Genomic DNA, 22,706 nt, shown 5'->3' on the forward strand with positions numbered 1-22,706 from the left:
AAATCCCAAGAACTATGGTCCAAAACAGGAGTTTTCACTTAACATAAATTTTCTGGAGATAAGAGCCATTTACAAGGCCCTAAGCAAAACAAGGCCCCTGCTTCACCAGCCGTACTGATCCAATCAGACAACATCACGGCGCTCGCCCATGTAAACAGGCAGGGCGGCACAAGAAGCAGGAGGGCGATGGCAGAAGCCACAAGGATTCCCCGTTGGGCGGAAAATCATGTGGTAGCACTGGCAGCAGTGTTCATTCCGGGAGTGGACAACTGGGAAGCAGACTTCCGCAGCAGACTCCACCCGGGAGAATAGGGACTTCATCCAGAAGTCTTCCAACTGCTGGTAAACCGTTGGGAAAGACCACAGGTGGACATGATGGCGTCCCGCCTCAATAAAAAAGATATTGCGCCAGGTCAAGGGAACCTCAGGCGATCGCTGTGGACGCTCTAGTAACACCGCGGGTGTACCAGTCGGTTTATGTGTTCCCTCCTCTCCCTCTCATACCCAAGGTACTGAGGATAATAAGGAAAAGAAGAGTAAGAACTATACTCATGGTTCCGGATTGGCCAAGAAGGGCTTGGTACCTGGAACTTCAGGAGTTGATCTCAGAGGACCCATGGCCTCTGCCACTCAGACAGGATCTGCTGCAGCAGGGGCCCTGTCTGTTCAAAGACTTACCGCGGCTGCATTGACGGCATGGCGGTTGAACACCGGATCCTGAGTGAAAAAGGCATTCCGGAGGAAGTCATTCTTATCCTGATCAAAGCCAGGAAGGATGTCAGCCTGAAGTGCAGACGTTGTAAGGGAGTGCTGCATATTCAGCCCCTTTTTTGTGCCCCAGTGGCACCTTGGGATCTCAATGTGGTGTTGAAGTTCCTGGAATCACATTGGTTTGAGTCACTTAAAACCGTGGATTTGAAATATCTCACATGAAAAGTGGTCATGTGTTGGCTCTGGCTTCGGCCAGGCATGTGTCAGAATTGGCGGCTTTGTCATGTAAAAGCCCCTATCTGATTTTCCATATGGATAGGGCAGAGTTGAGGACTCGTCCTCACTTTCTCCCGAAGGTGGTATCAGGTTTTCACTTGTACCAACCTATTGGGGTGCCTGCGGCTACTAGGGACCTGGAGGATTCCAAGTTACTGGACGTAGACAGGGCCCTGAAAAATTATATTTCCAGGACGGCTGGAGTCCGGAAAACTGACTCGCTGTTTATCCTAGATGCACCCAACATGCTGGGTGCTCCGGCTTCTAAGCAGACTAAAGCGCGCTGGATTGGTAGCACTATTCAGCTTGCGCATTCTGCGGTGGGACTACCGCAGCCTAAATCTGTAAAAGCCCATTCCACATGGAAGGGGGCTCATCTTGGGCGGCTGCCCGAGGGGTCTCGCTTTACAACTTCTACAAAAGTTCTCTCATTCAGTGCTGCAGAGTCATCCGCACTCTCCCGCCCGTTTGGGAGCTTTGGTATAATCCCCATGGTCCTTACGGAGTCCCCAGCATCCACTAGGACGTCAGAGAAAATAAGATTTTACTTACCGATAATTCTATTTCTCGTAGTCCGTAGTGGATGCTGGGCGCCCATCCCTAGTGCGGATTGTCTGCAATACTTGTAAATAGTTATTGTTACACAAATCGGGTTGCTATTGCGAACCATCTATTCAGAGGTTCCATTGTTATCATACTGTTAACCGGGGTTCCTATCACTAGTTATATGGTGTGATTGGTGTGGCTGGTATGAGTCTTACCCGGGATTCAAAATCCTTCCTTATTGTGTCAGCTCTTCCGGGCACAGTGTCCTAACTGAGGCTTGGAGGAGGATCATAGGGGGAGGAGCCAGTGCACACCAGATAGTCCTAAAGCTTTCTTTAGATGTGCCCAGTCTCCTGCGGAGCCGTCTATTCCCCATGGTCCTTACGGAGTCCCCAGCATCCACTACGGACTACGAGAAATAGATTTACCGGTGAGTAAAATCTTATTTTCTCTTAGTACGTAGTGGATGCTGGGGACTCCGTAAGGACCATGGGGAATAGACGGGCTCCGCAGGAGACAGGGCACTTTAAGAAAGAATTAGGAATACTGGTGTGCACTGGCTCCTCCCTCTATGTCCCTCCTTCAGACCTCAGTTAAGGAAACTGTGCCCGGAAGAGCTGACCGTACAAGGAAAGGATTTTGGAATCCAGGGTAAGACTCATACCAGCCACACCAATCACACCGTATAACTCGTGATAAACTTACCCAGTTAACAGTATGAACAAGAACAGAGCACCAGATAAACCTGATGCAACCATAACATAACCCTTATTTAAGCAATAACTATATACAAGTATTGCAGAAGAAGTCCGCACTTGGGACAGGCGCCCAGCATCCACTACGGACTACGAGAAATAGATTTACCGGTAAGTAAAATCTTATTTTCTCTAACGTCCTAGTGGATGCTGGGGACTCCGTAAGGACCATGGGGATTATACCAAAGCTCCCAAACGGGCAGGAGAGTGCGGATGACTCTGCAGCACCGAATGAGCAAACACAAGGTCCTCCTCAGCCAGGGTATCAAACTTGTAGAACTTTGCCCAAGAAGAGCCCACCTTCCTTGTGGAATGGGCTTTTACCGATTTTGGAGGCGGTAATCCAGCCGCAGAATGAGCCTGCTGAATCGTGTTATAGATCCAGCGAGCAATAGTTTGCTTTGAAGCAGGAGCACCCAGCTTGTTGGATGCATACAGGATAAACAGCGACTCAGTTTTCCTGACTCCAGCCGTTCTTGCTACATAAACCTTCAAAGTCCTGACTACATCTAGTAACTTGGAATCCTCCAAATCACGAGTAGCCGCAGGCACCACAATAGGTTGGTTCAAATGAAAAGAGGACACCACTTTTGGCAGAAATTGCGGACGAGTCCGTAATTCTGCCCTGTCCATATGGAAAACCAGATAGGGGTTTTTATGTGACAAAGCCGCCAATTCTGACATACGCCTAGCTGAAGCTAAGGCTAATAGCATGACCACCTTCCACGTGTGATATTTTACCTCCACGGTTTTAAGTGGCTCAAACCACTGTGATTTCAGGAAACTCAACACCACGTTAAGATCCCAAGGTGCCACTGGTGGCACAAAAGGGGGCTGAATATGCAGCACTCCCTTTACAAACGTCTGAACTTCAGGAAGAGAAGCCAGTTCTTTTTGAAAGAAAATGGATAGGGCTGAAATCTGGACCTTAATGGACCCCAATTTTAAGCCCAAAGTCACTCCCGACTGTAGGAAGTGAAGGAAACGGCCCAGCTGGAATTCCTCCGTAGGGGCATTCCTGGCCTCACACCAAGCAACATATTTTCGCCATATACGGTGATTATGTTTAGCCGTCACGTCCTTCCTAGCCTTTATTAGCGTAGGAATAACCTCATCCGGAATGCCTTTTTCTGCTAGGATCCGGCGTTCAACCGCCATGCCGTCAAACGCAGCCGCGGTAAGTCTTGGAACAGACAGGGCCCCTGTTGCAACAGATCCTGTCTGAGAGGCAGAGGCCATGGGTCCTCTGTGAGCATTTCTTGTAGTTCCGGATACCAAGTCCTTCTTGGCCAATCCGGAACAATGAGTATTGTTCTCACGCCTCTTTTTCTACGATTCTCAGCACCTTGGGTATGAGAGGAAGAGGAGGAAACACATAAACCGACTTGAACACCCACGGTGTCACTAGTGCGTCCACAGCTATCACCTGAGGGTCTCTTGACCTGGCGCAATACATTTGTAGCTTTTTGTTGAGGCGGGACGCCATCATGTCCACCTGTGGCAGTTCCCATCGATTTGTAATCTGTGTGAAGACTTCTTGATGAAGTCCCCACTCTCCCGGGTGGAGGTCGTGCCTGCTGAGGAAGTCTGCTTTCCAGTTGTCCACTCCCGGAATGAACACTGCTGACAGTGCTTGCACGTGACTCTCCGCCCAGCGAAGAATTCTGGTGGCTTTCGCCATCGCCACCCTGCTCCTTGTGCCGCCTTGGCGGTTTACATGAGCCACTGCGGTGATGTTGTCTGACTGAATCAGCACCGGATGGTTGCGAAGCAGAGGTTCCGCTTGACTTAGGGCGTTGTATATGGCCCTTAGTTTCAGGATATTGATGTGCAGACAAGTCTCCTGACTTGACCACAGACCCTGGAAATTTCATCCCTGTGTGACTGCCCCCCACCCTCGGAGGCTTGCATCCGTGGTCACCAGGACCCAGTCCTGAATGCCGAACCTGCGACCCTCGAGAAGGTGAGCACTCTGCAGCCACCACAGAAGAGACACCCTGGCCCTGGGGGATAGGGTGATCAGTCGATGCATCTGAAGATGCGATCCGGACCACTTGTCCAACAGATCCCACTGAAAGGTCCTCGCATGGAACCTGCCGAAGGGAATGGCCTCGTATGACGTCACCATCTTTACAAGGACTCGCGTGCAGTGATGCACCGACACCTGTTTTGGTTTTAAGAGGTCTCTGACCAGAGTCACGAGCTCCTGAGCCTTCTCTGTCAGGAGAAAAACCTTCTTCTGGTCTGTGTCCAGAATCATGCCCAGGAAGGGCAGACGCGTCGTAGGAATCAGCTGCGACTTTGGAATATTCAGAATACAGCCGTGCTGTTGCAACACTTCCCGAGAGTGTGCTACGCTGATCAGCAACTGCTCTCTGGACCTCGCCTTTATAAGGAGATCGTCCAAGTATGGGATAATTGTGACTCCTTGCTTTCGCAGGAGCACCATCATTTCTGCCATTACCTTGGTAAATATTCTCGGTGCCGTGGAAAGACCAAACGGCAACGTCTGGAATTGGTAATTACAGTCCTGTACCAGAAATCTGAGGTACTCCTGATGAGGTGGATAAATGGGGACATGCAGTTAAGCATCCTTTATGTCCAGAGACACCATAAAATCCCCCTCTTCCAGGCTTGCAATGACCGCTCTGAGCGATTCCATCTTGAACTTGAACCGTTTCAGGAAACTGTTCAGGGATTTTAAATTCAATATGGGTCTGACCGAACCATCCGGTTTCGGTACCACAAACATTGTTGAATAGTAACCCCTTCCCTGTTGAAGGAGGGGAACCTTTACCACCACCTGCTGGAGATATAATTTGTGAATTGCCGCTAACACTATTTTTCTCTCTATGGGGGAAGCTGGCAGGGCCGATTTGAGGTAACGGTGAGGGGGCATCACTTCGAATTCCAGCTTGTATCCCTGAGATACAATCTGTATAGCCCAGGGATCCACCCGTGAGCGAACCCACTGGTTGCTGAAATTTCGGAGACGCGCCCCCACCGATCCTGGCTCCACCTGTGGAGCCCCAGCGTCATGCGGTGGATTTAGTGGAAGCCGGGGAGTACTTCTTTTCCTGGGAACTAGCTGTATTGTGCAGCTTCTTCCCTCTACCCCTGCCTCTGGCAAGAAAGGACACACCTCGGACTCTCTTGCCTCTTTGTGATCGAAAGGACTGCAGTTGGTAATAAGGTGCTTTCTTAGGTTGTGAGGGAATATATGGCAAAAAATTTGACTTCCCAGCCGTAGCTGTGGAAACTAGGTCCGAGAGACAGTCGCCAAACAATTCCTCACCCTTGTAAGGTAAAACCTCCATGTGCCTTTTTGAGTCGGCATTACCTGTCCATTGCCGAGTCCACAGGACCCTTCTGGCAGAAATCGACATTGCATTTATTAAAGAGCCCAGTAGGCTAATGTCTCTCTGGGCATCTCTCATATATAGGACCGCGTCTTTTAAATGCCCCAGGGTCAGTAATATAGTATCCTTGTCCAAGGTATCAAGTTCCTCAGATAAAGTATCTGTCCATGCTGCTACAGCACTACACATCCAGGCCGACGCAATTGCCGGCCTTAGTAGGGTACCTGAATGTGTATAAATGGACTTCAGGATACCTTCCTGCTTTCTTTCCGCAGGATCTTTTAGGGTGGCCATATCCTGTGACGGCAGGGCTACCTTCTTAGATAAGCGTGTCAAAGCTTTGTCTACCCTAGGGGAGGATTCCCAGCGTAACCTGTCCGTTGGCGGGAAAGGATACGCCATAAGCAACCGTTTGGAAATCTGCATTTTTCTATCTGGAGATTCCCAAGCTTTTTCACATAACTCATTTAACTCATGTGAAGGGGGAAAGGTCACCTCATGCCTTTTTTCCCCAAACATATAAACCCTCTTGTCAGGGACCGGGTTTACCTCTGATATATGCAACACATCCTTCATTGCTATGATCATGTAGCGGATGGCTTTAGCCATTTTAGGCTGCAACTTTGCATCATCGCCATCGACACTGGAGTCAGAATCCGTGTCGATATCTGTGTCAACAATTTGGGATAGTGGGCGCTTCTGAGACCCTGACGGCCTCTGCGCTGTAGGAGCAGGCATGGGTTGAGACCCTGACTGTCCCAAGGCTTCAGCTTTATCCAACCTTTTATGCAAGGAATTAACATAATCATTTAAAACCTTCCACATATCCATCCAATCGGGCGTCGGCAGCGATCCCACATTCGTTTGTACCTGCTCTGCTTCCACATAGCCTTCCTCATCAAACATGCCGACACAAGCGTACCGACACACCACACACACAGGGGATGCTCTATTTGAGGACAGAACCCCCACAAGGCCTTTTGGAGAGACAGAGAGAGAGTATGCCAGCACACACCCCAGCGCTATATGTCCCAGGAATTACACAGTAAGTTAGTGTTTACCCAGTAGCTGCTGAATATACTGATTTTGCGCTAAATTTATGTGCCCCCCCTCTCTTTTTACCCTCTTTCTACCGTGAATCTGCAGGGGAGAACCTGGGGAACTTCCTCTCAGCGGAGCTGTGGAGAGAAAATGGCGCTGGTGAGTACTGAGGAAGAAGCCCCGCCCCCTCAGCGGCGGGCTTCTGTCCCGCGATTTTGTGTAAAATAATGGCGGGGGCTCATGCATATATACAGTGCCCAACTGTATATATGCCCACTTTGCCAAGAGGTCTCTAGTTGCTGCCCAGGGCGCGCGCCCCCCCCCCCCCTGCACCCTACAGTGACCGGAGTGTGTGGGTTTAATGTGGGAGCAATGGCGCACAGCTGCAGTGCTGTGCGCTACCTCATGTGAAGACTGGAGTCTTCTGCCGCCGCTTTTGAAGTCTTCTTGCTTCTCATGCCGGCTTCTGGCTTTGCGAGGGGGGCGGCGGGGCGGCTCTGGGATCGGACGACCAAGGGTGCGTTCCTGTGTTCGATCCCTCTGGAGCTAATGGTGTCCAGTAGCCTAAGAAGCATGACCTATCCACAGTGAGTAGGGCTGCTTCTCTCCCCTCAGTCCCACGTAGCAGAGAGTCTGTTGCCAGCAGACCTCTCTGAAAATAAAAAAATCCTAACAAAATACTTTCTATTCAGCAAGCTCAGGAGAGCTCACTAAAGTGCACCCAGCTAGTCCGGGCACAGATTCAAACTGGGGTCTGGAGGAGGGACATAGAGGGAGGAGCCAGTGCACACCAGTATTCCTAATTCTTTCTTAAAGTGCCCTGTCTCCTGCGGAGCCCGTCTATTCCCCATGGTCCTTACGAAGTCCCCAGCATCCACTAGGACGTTAGAGAAAAGGGGGAATCTGTCTGCCGCAGTGTGTAAAAAGGGGTAATCTGCCTGCCGTAATGTGTAAAAAGGGGGAATCTGCCTGCCGCAATGTGTAAAAAGGGGGAATCTGCCTGCCGCAATGTGTAAAAAGGGGGAATCTACCTGCCGTAATGTGTAAAAAGGGGGAATCTGTCTGCTGTAATGTGTAAAAAGGGGGAATCTGCCTGCCGCAATGTGTAAAAAGAGGGAATCTGCCTGCCGCAATGTGTAAAAAGGGGGAATCTGCCTGACGTAATGTATAAAAAGGGGGAATCTGCCTGCCGCAATGTGTAAAAAGGGGGAATCTGCTTGCCGTAATGTGTAAATAGGGGGAATCTGCCTGATGCGATGTGTAAAAAGGGGGAATCTGCCTGACGTAATGTGTAAAAAGGGGGAATCTGCCTGACGTGATGTGTAAAAAGGGGGAATCTGTCTGCCGTTGAGTGTAAAAAGGGCACGCTGTTTGCCATTATGTGTAAAAAGTGTACGCTGTCTGCCGCTATGTTTAACAAGGGCACGCTGTCTGCAGTTATGTGTAAAAAAGGGGACGCTGTCTGCCATAATGTGTAAAAAGGGGACGCTGTCTGCTGTAAAGTGTAAAAAGAGGAATCTGTCCGCCGTAAGGTGTATATGGGTCTACCTGGTGTAGTGGTGCTACTGTGCGGCGTAATTTGAATAATGGAGACTACTGTGCACCGTTTTATGAATTGGTATTATATTGTGGCCACACCCCTTCCCCACAAAGCCACGCCACTATGTATTTTGCGCGTGCCTACGGCGCGCACTGCCCCTGTTTTGCATGCAGGGGTGGGGCTCCGATGCAGTTTCTTGCACACAGTTACGGCACTGTTGCTAGGTATCCATTTCTCTGGCCCTGAGCAGGTACCCCTCACCAGATCCTCTCCAGGGGTGAGGGGGTTGACTTGGATGGGATGGGGGGCCCAAAGCATTTTGTTGCACCTGGGCCCACCGCTCGCTAGTTCCGCTATAACCGATAGAACTTGATCATTTGAACCAGTCGGTGAGAGTGTGTTACCATAAGATCCACTGAACTTACCACAAACCAGGTAAAACTGCTCTGGGTGGGCGTCCAGTGCCCCCTATGGATTCAAAGAAAAGGATTTACCTGGTAAGTACCAAAATCCTATTTTCTTTTTCATCCACTAGGGGTCACTGGAGTACTCTTGGGACGTACCAAAGCTTCCCCCGTGGGTGGGAGAGCTGTTTGGCACCTGTAACACTAGGCGGCCAAAGCTAGATGCTGATGCCGCAAACGTATCAAAATTGTAAAAGCGCACAAACGTGTGCACTGATGACCATATAGCCGCACGGCAAAGCTGCGTCGTAGAAACCCCACGACCAGCTACCCATGAAGTTCCCACAGAACGTGTGGAATGAGCTGTTACTGATGTAGGCGGCTGTAACCTAGCATGAAGGTAAGCCTGACGTATGGTCAGTTTTATCCACCTGGATAAGGTCTGCTTAGACGCTGGCCAACCCATCTTGGCAGCATCATAGAGAACAAACAACGTATCAGTCTTACGAACTGTAGATGTTCGGGATACATAAACGCGTAATGCGCGTACCACATCCAAAGTTCCAGAATCTTCTGTTAACACAGGAACTACTATTGGTTGATTGATGTGAAAAGATGACACTACCTTTGGTAAGAAAGCGGGATTCGTCCGAAGTTCCGCTCTGTCATCATGAAACACCAAATACGGTGGCTTGAATGACAAGGCACCCAAATCTGAAACACGCCTTGCCGAAGCTAAGGCTAGAAGAAAAATTGTTTTCCAAGTGAGAAACTTAATATCCACTTGTTTTAAGGGTTCAAAATATGAAGACTGTAAGAAATCTAAAACCAGATTCAAGTCCCATGGCGCTGTAGGTGGAATGAATGGAGGCTGTACTCGGAGGACACCTTGCAGAAAGGTGTGTACAGACGGCAATAGAGCCAATCGTCTTTGAAAGTAAATTGACAAAGCAGATACCTGCACCTTTAGTGTAGATAAACGCAGCCCTCCATCTAACCCTGTCTGTAGAAATAACAAAAGACGGGATAACTTGAAAGATGATGTCGGAAACTTCCGAGCTTCACACCAACCTATATAGGCACGCCAAATTCTGTAATAATGAGCTGCCGTAACTGGCTTCCTAGCTCGTAACATGGTTGGTATAACCGATTCTGGAATGCCCTCTCTTCTTAAGAGGGCGGTCTCAACAGCCACCCCGTCAAACGCAGCCGCACTAAATCGGGGTAAAGGAACGGACCCTGTTGTAACAGGTCCGGACGTAGTGGGAGCAGCCAAGGATCGTCTGCGAGTAGTCCGCGGAGATCCGAGAACCAAGGTCTCCGAGGCCAATGAGGTGCCACTAGTATGACTGTGGCGGACTCACTTTTGATCCGTTTTAGCAACAGAGGGAGCAGCGGAAACGGTGGAAACAGATACACGTGGCTGTACGGCCACGCGATTCTGAGAGCATCCACCGCCTGTGGATCTCGCGTTCTGGACACATACTGGGGCGTTTGGTGATTGTGGCGAGATGCCATCAGGTCTACTTGAGGGTAACCCCGCCTCTGTACCAACATGTGAAACACTTCGGGATTTAATGCCCATTCTCCTGGATGAAAATCCCGACGGCTGAGATAATCCGCCTCCCAGTTGTCCACTCCCGGAATGATGCTCGGCCCAATTGAGGATTCAAGCTACTTCCCGCATTGCCATGCGGCTTCTCGTTCCTCCTTGTTTGTTGATGTACGCGACCGCCGTCGCGTTGTCTGACTGCACCTGGACAGTCTGAGACCGAAGCATGTGCACTGCTTGTCGTAGCGCATTGTAAATTGCCCGGAGTTCCAGGACATTTATAGATAGCAATCTTTCGTGATCCGCCCAGAGACCCTGGAGCTGACAATTTTGAACTACAGCTTCCCAACCTCTGAGACACGCGTCCGTCGTTAGAATTATCCAATTCCAGGCGCCTAACCATTTCCCTGTGGTCAGATTGTGTACTTTGAGCCACCAGAGTAGAGATACCCTGGCCCGTGGCGACAACCTCACCCTATGGTGAATCTGCAGATGCGAGCCCGACCACTGTGCGAGCACATCCAGTTGAAAAGGACGTGAGTGAAATCTTCCGAAATGAAGCGATTCGAAATCCGCCACCATTGTGCCTAAGAGGCGAATGCACAAATGTACCGAGACTGTGCGTGGGGGCAAGACTCAGATAGTTCAGCCATGTGTGGGTATCGTCTGGCCTGAACCCCTGGGTGCTGGATCTTGTGTCTCAGGGGTACAGGCTGGAGTTTCAAGAACTCCCGCCTCACAGACTCTTCAAATCAGGCTTACAAGCGTTGCTGGCAGACAGGGCTATCCTACAGGAAGCCATCCAAAAATTGGAGATGTCACAGGTCATTGTCCCAGTTCCACCTCAGATGCTAAATAAGGGTTACTATTCGAACCTTTTCGTGGTGCTGAAACCGGATGGTTTGGTCAGGCCAATTTTGAATCTGAAAATGTTAAACCCCTATCTGAGAGCATTCAAACACAAAATGGATTCTTTACGAGCGGTGATCGCAGGTCTGGAGGAGGGGAGGGGGGGGGGGGGGTTCCTGGTATCCCTGGATATCAAGGATGTGTAGCTCCACATTCCGCTTTGGCCGACGCATCAGGCTCATCTCCGATTCGCACTGCTAGACTGTCAGTTCCAGGCGCTGACATTCGGCCTCTCCACGGCACAGATGGTGTTCACCAAGGTGATGGCAGAGATGATGGTTCTCCTCCGCAGCCAGGGAGTGAACATCATCCCATAACCTGGACGATCTGCTGATAAAGGCAATGTCCAGGGAGAAGTTGTTGTAGTCCATTGCTCTCACGACGCGACTGCTCAGGGATCACCGGTAGATCCTGAAATTTCCAAAGTCACAATTGGAACAGACAAGGAGATTGTCTTTCCTGGGGATAATCATCGACACGGAAGTGCGGAGGGCGTTTCTCCCGGTGGAAAAAGCGTTGGTGATACAATCAATGGTCCGGGAAGTCTTGATGCCTGCCCGGGTATCGGTTCATCAGTGCATTCGCCTTCTGGGGAAGATGGTTGCCTCCTACGAAGCTCTACAGTACGGAAGATTCCATGCTTGACCGTTCCAGATGGATCTCCTGGACAAGTGGTCGGGATCTCATCTACACATGCACCAGAGAATACGTCTGTCGCCAAAGGCCAGGATTTCACTCCTTTGGTGGCTACAATTACCTCACCTTCTGGAGGGCCGCAGATTCGGGATTCAGGACTGGATCCTTCTAACCACGGATGCAAGTCTCCGGGGCTGTGGCGCAGTCACTCATGGGAAAACCTTCCAAGGAATGTGGTCAAGTCTGGAAGCCGGCCTGCCGATAAACATTCTGGAACTAAGAGCAGTCTACAACGGTCTTCTCCAAGCGGCCCATCTTCTGCGAGATCGGCCATTCAAGTGCAGTCGGATAATGTAACGACAGTGGCTTACATAAACCGACAGGGCGGAACGAAGAGCAGAACCGCAATGTCAGAGGTAACAAGAATCATCATCTGGGCAGAAAAACACGCGTTTGCGCTGTCAGCAGTCTTCATTCCGGGAGTAAACAACTGGGAAGCAGACTTCCTCAGCAGACACAATCTCCATACAGGGGAGTGGGGTCTCCATCCGGAGGTGTTCAGGGAGATAACAGATCTTTGGGGTGTACCTCAAATAGACATGATGGCCTCTTGTCTCAACAAGAAGCTTCAACGATATTGTTCCAGGTCGAGGGACCCGCAAGCCGTGGCGGTGGACGCCCTAGTGACTCCGTGGGTGTTCCAGTCAGTGTACGTGTTTCCTCCACTTCCACTCATTTCAAGAGTTCTAAAGCTCATAAGGAGAACAAGCGTTCAAGCGATCCTCATTGCCCCAGACTGGCCAAGAAGGGCTTGGTACGCGGATCTTCTGCGAGAAGAGCGGAGGCCTCTTCCTCTTCGGGAGGACCTGCTGCAGCATGGGCCGCTCGCTTATCAAACTTACCGCGGCTACGTTTGACGGTATGGATGTTGAACGCCAGATACTAGCTCGGAAGGGCATTCCGAACAAGGTTATTCCTACCCTGATACAGGCTAGTAAAGGAGTAACGTCTAAACATTACCATAGTATTTGGAAAAAATATGTATATTGGTTTGAGTCCAAGAAGTTTCCTACGGTGGAGTTTCAACTGGGATTATTTCGACTCTTCCTGCAAGCAGGTGTGGATATGGGCCTGAGGTTGGGATCCGTGAAGGTCCAGATTTCGGCCCTGTCCATTTTCTTCCAGAAATAACTGGCTGCCCTCCCTTAGGTTCAGACTTTTTTGAAGGGAGTTTGAAAGGAGTTCTGCACATCCAACCTCTCAACCTTCGGAAGGAACTGCTGATGTGTCCTGAGCTCAGCTCCATCTTCGTGGAAAATTAAGTAAGGGCTTTTACAGGATAAAGCCCCCAATTCTGACACACGTCTAGCAGAAGCAAAGGCCAACAAAGTGACAGCCTTCCATGTAAGAAGTTTGACGTCAACCTCCTGTAGAGGCTCAAACCAATCCGACTGGAGGAACTGCAACGCCACGTTAAGGTCCCAAGGCACCGTAGGCGGTACAAAGGGAGGTTGGATGTGCAGAACTCCCTTCAAAAACGTCTGAAACCCAGGGAGGGCAGCCAATTGTTTCTGGGGCCGAAATCTGGACCTTCACAGACCCCAATCTCAGGCCCATACTCACACCTGCTGTTCATGGAGTAGGGATTATATAGAGGAGGCGGTGCGGTGCATCCTGGGAACAGTCAAAGTTTTAGCCTGTTGGTGCCTCGGATCAAGATCCAACTCTACACCCCCGATGATACATCCTCCCTGTCATGCAGCCACGCGATCCAGGAGAGCAGCAGCAGTGGTGGTGTGCCTATAAACCGGTCCGTCCCCGCTGCAAGTACCCGGGAACCAGGCCGCGTGAGTATGCAACGCCATTGAGGGAGGTGATGAAGCCGCAAGCACAGCATGTCAGAGAGACATAGAAAGTGCTGGGGCCCTTGAAGTCTTCTAAAAAAGCTCTTTTCAGGGCTGCCTACTGCTGCTCACCTGTTAGCTGCCTGCACTGCAGGCACCAACTTAGAGGAGGTGGTGCAGTGCATCCTGGGAATAGTCAAAGCTTTAGCCTGTTTGTGCCTCGGATCAAGAACCAATTCTACACCCCGATGTTATTCCCTGTGGAATACCAGTGTACCCCACTGCAGAAATATCAGACAGCAGAAACTAGCACATACAATGCAGAGAAATAATAAGATTTTACTTACCGATAAATCTATTTCTCGGAGTCCGTAGTGGATGCTGGGGTTCCTGAAAGGACCATGGGGAATAGCGGCTCCGCAGGAGACAGGGCACAAAAAGTAAAGCTTTTTCCGATCAGGTGGTGTGCACTGGCTCCTCCCCCTATGACCCTCCTCCAGACTCCAGTTAGGTACTGTGCCCGGACGAGCGTACACAATAAGGGAGGATTTTGAATCCCGGGTAAGACTCATACCAGCCACACCAATCACACCGTACAACTTGTGATCTAAACCCAGTTAACAGTATGATAACAGCGGAGCCTCTGAAAGATGGCTTCCTTCAACAATAACCCGAATTAGTTAACAATAACTATGTACAATTTATGCAGATAATCCGCACTTGGGATGGGCGCCCAGCATCCACTACGGACTCCGAGAAATAGATTTATCGGTAAGTAAAATCTTATTTTCTCTATCGTCCTAGTGGATGCTGGGGTTCCTGAAAGGACCATGGGGATTATACCAAAGCTCCCAAACGGGCGGGAGAGTGCGGATGACTCTGCAGCACCGAATGAGAGAACTCCAGGTCCTCCTTAGCCAGAGTATCAAATTTGTAAAATTTTACAAACGTGTTCTCCCCTGACCACGTAGCTGCTCGGCAAAGTTGTAATGCCGAGACCCCTCGGGCAGCCGCCCAAGATGAGCCCACCTTCCTTGTGGAGTGGGCCTTTACAGATTTAGGCTGTGGCAGGCCTGCCACAGAATGTGCAAGTTGGATTGTGCTACAGATCCAACGAGCAATCGTCTGCTTAGACGCCGGAGCACCCATCTTGTTGGGTGCATACAATATAAACAACGAGTCAGATTTTCTGACTCCAGTTGTCCTTGCAATATATATTTTTAATGCTCTGACAACGTCCAGTAACTTGGAGTCCTCCAAGTCACTTGTAGCCGCAGGCACTACAATAGGCTGGTTCAGATGAAATGCTGACACCACCTTAGGGAGAAAATGCGGACGAGTCCGCAGTTCTGCCCTGTCCGAATGGAAAATCAGATATGGGCTTTTGTAAGATAAAGCTGCCAATTCTGACACTCTCCTGGCAGAAGCCAGGGCTAGAAGCATGGTCACTTTCCATGTGAGATATTTCAAATCCACCTTTTTTAGTGGTTCAAACCAATGAGATTTTAGGAAATCCAAAACCACATTGAGATCCCACGGTGCCACTGGAGGCACCACAGGAGGCTGTATATGCAACACTCCCTTAACAAAGGTCTGGACTTCAGGGACTGAAGCCAATTCTTTTTGAAAGAAAATCGACAGGGCCGAAATTTGAACCTTAATAGATCCCAATTTGAGACCCATTGACAATCCTGATTGCAGGAAATGTAGGAATCGACCCAGTTGAAATTCCTCCGTCGGAGCACTCCGATCTTCGCACCACGCAACATATTTTCGCCAAATTCGGTGATAATGTTGCACGGTTACTTCCTTCCTTGCTTTAATCAAAGTAGGAATGACTTCTTCCGGCATGCCTTTTTCCTTTAGGATCCGGCGTTCAACCGCCATGCCGTCAAACGCAGCCGCGGTAAGTCTTGAAACAGACAGGGACCCTGCTGAAGCAAGTCCCTCCTTAGAGGTAGAGGCCACGGATCTTCCGTGATCATCTCTTGAAGTTCCGGGTACCAAGTCCTTCTTGGCCAATCCGGAACCACTAGTATCGTTCTTACGCCTCTTTGCCGTATAATTCTCAATACTTTTGGTATGAGAGGCAGAGGAGGAACACATACACCGACTGGTACACCCAAGGCGTTACCAGCGCGTCCACAGCTATTGCCTGCGGATCTCTTGACCTGGCGCAATACCTGTCCAGTTTTTTGTTGAGGCGAGACGCCATCATGTCCACCATTGGTCTTTCCCAACGGGTTACCAGCATGTGGAAGACTTCTGGATGAAGTCCCCACTCTCCCGGGTGAAGATCGTGTCTGCTGAGGAAGTCTGCTTCCCAGTTGTCCACTCCCGGGATGAACACTGCTGACAGTGCTATCACATGATTCTCTGCCCAGCGAAGAATCCTTGCAGCTTCTGCCATTGCACTCCTGCTTCTTGTGCCGCCCTGTCTGTTCACATGGGCGACTGCCGTGATGTTGTCCGACTGGATCAACACCGGTTTTCCCTGAAGCAGAGGTTCTGCCTGGCTTAGAGCATTGTATATTGCTCTTAGTTCCAGAATGTTTATGTGAAGAGACGTTTCCAGGCTCGTCCATACTCCCTGGAAGTTTCTTCCTTGTGTGACTGCTCCCCAGCCTCTCAGGCTGGCGTCCGTGGTCACCAGGATCCAATCCTGTATGCCGAATCTGCGGCCCTCCAATAGATGAGCACTCTGCAACCACCACAGAAGAGACACCCTTGTCCTTGGAGACAGGGTTATCCGCAGGTGCATCTGAAGATGCGACCCTGACCATTTGTTCAACAGATCCCTTTGGAAAATTCTTGCGTGGAATCTGCCGAATGGAATTGCTTCGTAAGAAGCCACCATTTTTCCCAGGACTCTTGTGCATTGATGTACAGACACCTTTCCTGGTTTTAGGAGGTTCCTGACAAGCTCGGATAACTCCTTGGCTTTTTCCTCCGGGAGAAAAACCTTTTTCTGAACCGTGTCCAGAATCATCCCTAGGAACAGCAGACGAGTTGTCGGCATTAACTGGGATTTTGGAATATTCAGAATCCACCCGTGCTGTTTTAGCACTTCTTGAGACAGTGCTAATCCCATCTCTAGCTGTTCTCTGGACCTCGCCCTTATTAGGAGATCGTCCAAGTATGGGATAATTAATACGCCTTTTCTTCGAAGAAGAATCATCATCTCGGCCATTACCTTTGTAAAGATCCGAGGTGCCGTGGACAATCCGAACGGCAGCGTCTGAAACTGATAGTGACAGTTTTGTACAACGAACCTGATGTACCCCTGGTGTGAGGGGTAAATTGGAACGTGGAGATACGCATCCTTGATGTCCAAGGATACCATAAAGTCCCCCTCTTCCAGGTTCGCTATCACTGCTCTGAGTGACTCCATTTTGAACTTGAACTTCTTTATGTACAGGTTCAAGGACTTCAGATTTAGAATAGGCCTTACCGAGCCATCCGGCTTCGGTACCACAAAAAGAGTGGAATAATACCCCTTCCCTTGTTGCAGAAGAGGTACCTTGACTATCACCTGCTGAGAGTACAGCTTGTGAATGGCTTCCAAAACCGTCTCCCTTTCGGAGGGGGACGTTGGTAAAGCAGACTTCAGGAAACGGCGAGGTGGATCTGTCTCTAATTCCAACCTGTATCCCTGAGATATTATCTGCAGGATCCAGGGATCTACTTGCGAGTGAGCCCACTGCGCGCTGTAATTTTTGAGACGACCTCCCACCGTCCCCGAGTCCGCTTGAGAAGCCCCAGCGTCATGCTGAGGCTTTTGTAGAAGCCGGGGAGGGCTTCTGATCCTGGGAAGGAGCTGCGTGTTGCTGTCTCTTCCCTCGACCTTTGCCTCGTGGCAGATATGAATAGCCCTTTGCTCTCTTATTTTTAAAGGAACGAAAGGGCTGCGGTTGAAAAGTCGGTGCCTTTTTCTGTTGGGGAGTGACTTGAGGTAGAAAGGTGGATTTCCCGGCTGTAGCCGTGGCCACCAAATCTGATAGACCGACTCCAAATAACTCCTCCCCTTTATACGGCAAAACTTCCATATGCCGTTTTGAATCCGCATCGCCTGTCCACTGTCGCGTCCATAAGCTCTTCTGGCCGAAATGGACATAGCACTTACCCGTGATGCCAGTGTGCATATATCCCTCTGTGCATCACGCATATAAAGAAATGCATCCTTTATTTGTTCTAACGACAGTAAAATATTGTCCCTGTCCAGGGTATCAATATTTTCAATCAGGGATTCTGACCAAACTACCCCCGCACTGCCCATCCAGGCAGTCGCTACAGCTGGTCGTAGTATAACACCTGCATGAGTGTATATACTTTTTTGGATATTTTCCATCCTCCTATCTGATGGATCTTTAAGTGCGGCCGTCTCAGGAGAGGGTAACGCCACTTGTTTAGATAAGCGTGTTAGCGCCTTGTCCACCCTAGGAGGTGTTTCCCAGCGCTCCCTAACCTCTGGCGGGAAAGGGTATAATGCCAATAATTTCTTTGAAATTATCAGCTTTTTATCAGGGGCAACCCACGCTTCATTACACACGTCATTTAGTTCTTCTGATTCAGGAAAAACTATAGGTAGTTTTTTCATACCCCACATAATACCCTGTTTAGTGGTACCTGTAGTATCAGCTAAATGTAACGCCTCCTTCATTGCCAAAATCATATAACGTGTGGCCCTACTGGAAAATACGGTTGATTTGTCACCGTCACCACTGGAGTCATCGCCTGTGTCTGGGTCTGTGTCGACCGACTGAGGCAAAGGGCGTTTCACAGCCCCTGACGGTGTTTGAGTCGCCTGGACAGGCACTAATTGATTGTCCGGCCGTCTCATGTCGTCAAACGACTGCTTTAGCGTGTTGACACTATCCCGTAGTTCCATAAATAAAGGCATCCATTCTGGTGTCGACTCCCTAGGGGGTGACATCCTCATATTTGGCAATTGCTCCGCCTCCACACCAATATCGTCCTCATACATGTCGACACACACGTACCGACACACAGCAGACACACAGGGAATGCTCCTAACGAAGACAGGACCCATTAGCCCTTTGGGGAGACAGAGGGAGAGTTTGCCAGCACACACCAAAAGCGCTATATATATATCAGGGATAGCCTTATAATAAGTGCTCCCTTATAGCTGCTTTGTTATATCAAAATATCGCCATAAATGTGCCCCCCCCTCTCTGTTTTACCCTGTTTCTGTAGTGCAGTGCAGGGGAGAGACTTGGGAGCCGTCCTGACCAGCGGAGCTGTGAGAGGAAATGGCGCCGTGTGCTGAGGAGATAGGCCCCGCCCCTTTTCCGGCGGGCTCGTCTCCCACTATTTAGAAAAATTAGGCAGGGGTTAAATATCTCCATATAGCCTCTAGGGCTATATGTGAGGTATTTTTAGCCTTTATAGGTACTCATTTGCCTCCCAGGGCGCCCCCCTCCCAGCGCCCTGCACCCTCAGTGACTGCCGTGTGAAGTGTGCTGAGAGGAAAATGGCGCACAGCTGCAGTGCTGTGCGCTACCTTTAGAAGACTGCAGGAGTCTTCAGCCGCCGATTCTGGACCTCTTCTGATTTCAGCATCTGCAAGGGGGCCGGCGGCGTGGCTCCGGTGACCATCCAGGCTGTACCTGTGATCGTCCCTCTGGAGCTTGATGTCCAGTAGCCAAGAAACCAATCCATCCTGCACGCAGGTGAGTTGACTCCTTCTCCCCTCAGTCCCTCGCTGCAGTGATCCTGTTGCCAGCAGGAATCACTGTAAAATAAAAAACCTAGCTAAACTTTCTCTAAGCAGCTCTTTAGGAGAGCCACCTAGATTGCACCCTTCTCGGCCGGGCACAAAAATCTAACTGGAGTCTGGAGGAGGGTCATAGGGGGAGGAGCCAGTGCACACCACCTGATCGGAAAAAGCTTTACTTTTTGTGCCCTGTCTCCTGCGGAGCCGCTATTCCCCATGGTCCTTTCAGGAACCCCAGCATCCACTAGGACGATAGAGAAACAACGTATAACTGCAATCAGCACTTTATCAATGGGAGGCAGCCACTTTACCGCCTGTCGGGATCCCGGCGGTCAGGATACCGACGCCGGAATCCCGACACCACCTGATATACTGGCGGTTGGAGTCCCAACCGTCAGTTGCTTACCCCTCTTACCACCTGGAGGGGAATAGAACCCTGTGGTGACCGAAGGTAGCCACCGGGCCCGAAGCGTGGCAAGCGCATCGAGCCTGCGAGGGGACACACTGCGCTCGTCGCCGGGATCCTGGCTGTCGGGCTCCCGGCATCGGTCTCCTAACCGCCGGGATCTCGTACAGATCCCTTATCAACTACTCAACTTTGTCAGCAGGTAGGATACAATCGAATGTAAAAACCTGGCTCCTTGGAGATGTTTTTCAGGAAGACTGTACCCAGCGTTCCAGGAGACCTGGCTTGCTTGCCCTGTATGGTTGGATGCTGTGGATCTGCAGCTAAACAGCGGGAAGTCCGCGTTGGACTAGCGCCAAAAGCTGGGGGAGGGGCTACAGGTTGGCGCTCCCTCCCCTATAATGGCATTTCAATCACTGGTACTGGGGAAGGGGGGTCTGTAATAAATAATTCCTGTGCCCCCATATGCCCTGGTGGTCTAGTGGAGTCCCTGGTCGGCGCCAGTGTCCACAGCCTGCGCTGGCGTCTGCCTCCCGGGATGCGCGGCAGACCGCGACACTCTTACCCTCTTACCGCGTAGTCCGGTAGTTGCCAGCAGGCCCCGCCCCAAGTACCCGTCTGAAGCAGTGGCCAAGTGGGCGTTTCGTTGCTGGCAGGGAGTGTAGGAAAATGTGTGCTGGAGTGTTTAATAGACATCCAGCGCTGACAGGCTCAGGGTAAAAATAGAAAAAAGTAAAGTAAAAAAGACTTTGCTCCTGCAAGAGCAGCCCCCTGTAAATAGGTGCATCCAGCTTCCTGCTGCACCATACATAAAACTGACCTGCCTGACAATGGGGATGGAGTTATAGCGAGATGGACCGAAGCACCATGGGATATCTGAAAGACTTAACTGTATGGTGCCCAGGAGCTGATCCTACCACCTATAACCCCAATGTTATCCCTGTAGATCCCTATAGAACCAGAAGTAAACTAACTTTTACATATAAAAACTAGCAAAAAAACATATCTATACAGCAGAGGCGACGCTATGGGCATCTACTGCCACACATTCTTTTAAAAATCCCAAGCACCATTCATAAACGACTTTTTGGGGTTCTATGACAATGGCAACGGACACATTGGGCCCAAGCTACAACAGATGAGCAATCTACTAAAGTGGCTGCCGTAAAAGAAATCAAACAGCTTATGGAGCCTATTCAGCCAAAGTATATTTTTAGGAGTGCATTAATTAATAGTAATAATAATTATTATTACATAGTACCTTGACAATGGCTTCCTGCAAAATAGAACACATTTTCTTATGAAACACTGGGGGATATTCAATTGTTTGAAAAGTCAGTTGGGCATCTGATTTTTCCTATCTAATAGACAGGAAAAAGCAGACACCCATCCGACTTTTCAAACAATTGATTTCCCCCCCATTAGCTGATAGAGACATTAAATAAAAAGTGTTCACATATGAAGCACTACCTGTAAAAGTACTCACCTTGACCCATCAAATAATATAGCTTTCACTTGTCCACACTGTCTGAAGAGAGACTGTATCTGCTTGTGGTACAGAAATCCATAGGGTGGTACATTCTTCAGCTGCTCATAACATGAAAAGTGAATTAGACCAATTAAAACTAGATATACAGTAAGGATATACTCTGCCATATTCTAATTTACCAAACTATTTCTATACAACACACAGGTGTTACAATTCATATCAACCAGACTTCGTCTTCACTGATCTTCCATGTGTACTAGATTGATCAGACATAGGGCCTAATTCAGCATTAATCGTAGATGTGCGAAAAATCAGGCACAGGAGTTCGCACAAATGAGGTGACGTCGCCCCTCACTGCGTACGCACGCTCAGTGCGGCTTCTGCGTGTGCACACGCTTTACAGGGCTACAGCACGCAATCGCTTCAGCACCAGCGTTTGATGCTGAATTAGGCCCATAGTACCGTAATGTGAACAATGGATTACAGCACAAGTAAAAGGTCTGCTGATGTCTATGCTCAGTTTCTCCTGGTAGCCAGAATATCTACTGTGGGTTGATTCCGCATAAATTAGAAGTAAACTGAGTAAATGAAGACAGAGAATCCTAAAGCCAATGTCTTCACCCACAATATCACACCTATAACAGGAAGACATTATTCCTACACACATTTAACATGAGTCAACATACCATTTTATGTTGACCACCACAGCATACACAGGAGCACTGCGATAACGGACACATTTACAGTATATATGTTGATACCTTTTCATTACACAATGCATTCCTAACTATAGCTGGGAGGGAAATGTAATTTCCAAAGTGGTTATATACAATCTATTTGGCTATTCTTCGGCCTCAGGTATAAAAATAAGAATTTACTTACCGATAATTCTATTTCTCGGAGTCCGTAGTGGATGCTGGGGTTCCTGAAAGGACCATGGGGAATAGCGGCTCCGCAGGAGACAGGGCACAAAAAGTAAAGCTTTAGGATCAGGTGGTGTGCACTGGCTCCTCCCCCTATGACCCTTCTCCAAGCCAGTTAGATACTGTGCCCGGACGAGCGTACATAATAAGGAAGGATTTTGAATCCCGGGTAAGACTCATACCAGCCACACCAATCACACCGTACAACCTGTGATCTGAACCCAGTTAACAGTATGACAACAGCGGAGCCTCTGAAAAGATGGCTCACAACAATAATAACCCGATTTTTGTAACTATGTACAAGTATTGCAGATAATCCGCACTTGGGATGGGCGCCCAGCATCCACTACGGACTCCGAGAAATAGAATTATCGGTAAGTAAATTCTTATTTTCTCTATCGTCCTAGTGGATGCTGGGGTTCCTGAAAGGACCATGGGGATAATACCAAAGCTCCCAAACGGGCGGGAGAGTGCGGATGACTCTGCAGCACCGAATGAGAGAACTCCAGGTCCTCCTTAGCCAGGGTATCAAATTTGTAGGATTTTACAAACGTGTTTGCCCCTGACTAAATAACCGCTCG

General features: G+C 49.6%; 1 protein-coding gene across 6 annotated transcripts in view; it reads right to left on the bottom strand.

Moving 5' to 3' along the window:
- The window catches only part of TDRD9 (tudor domain containing 9), a 561,182-nt gene that overhangs the window by 192,051 nt on the left and 346,425 nt on the right, over positions 1–22,706 (bottom strand). For all 6 annotated transcript variants that reach the window (XM_063947439.1, XM_063947438.1, XM_063947442.1 and 3 more), the window contains exon 23: positions 21,200–21,300. In XM_063947439.1, coding sequence (XP_063803509.1) covers positions 21,200–21,300 — 101 coding nt within the window. The remainder of the gene's footprint in view (positions 1–21,199; positions 21,301–22,706) is intronic.

Source organism: Pseudophryne corroboree, chromosome 12 (assembly GCF_028390025.1).
Source record: "Pseudophryne corroboree isolate aPseCor3 chromosome 12, aPseCor3.hap2, whole genome shotgun sequence".
Lineage (NCBI taxonomy): Eukaryota > Metazoa > Chordata > Amphibia > Anura > Myobatrachidae > Pseudophryne > Pseudophryne corroboree.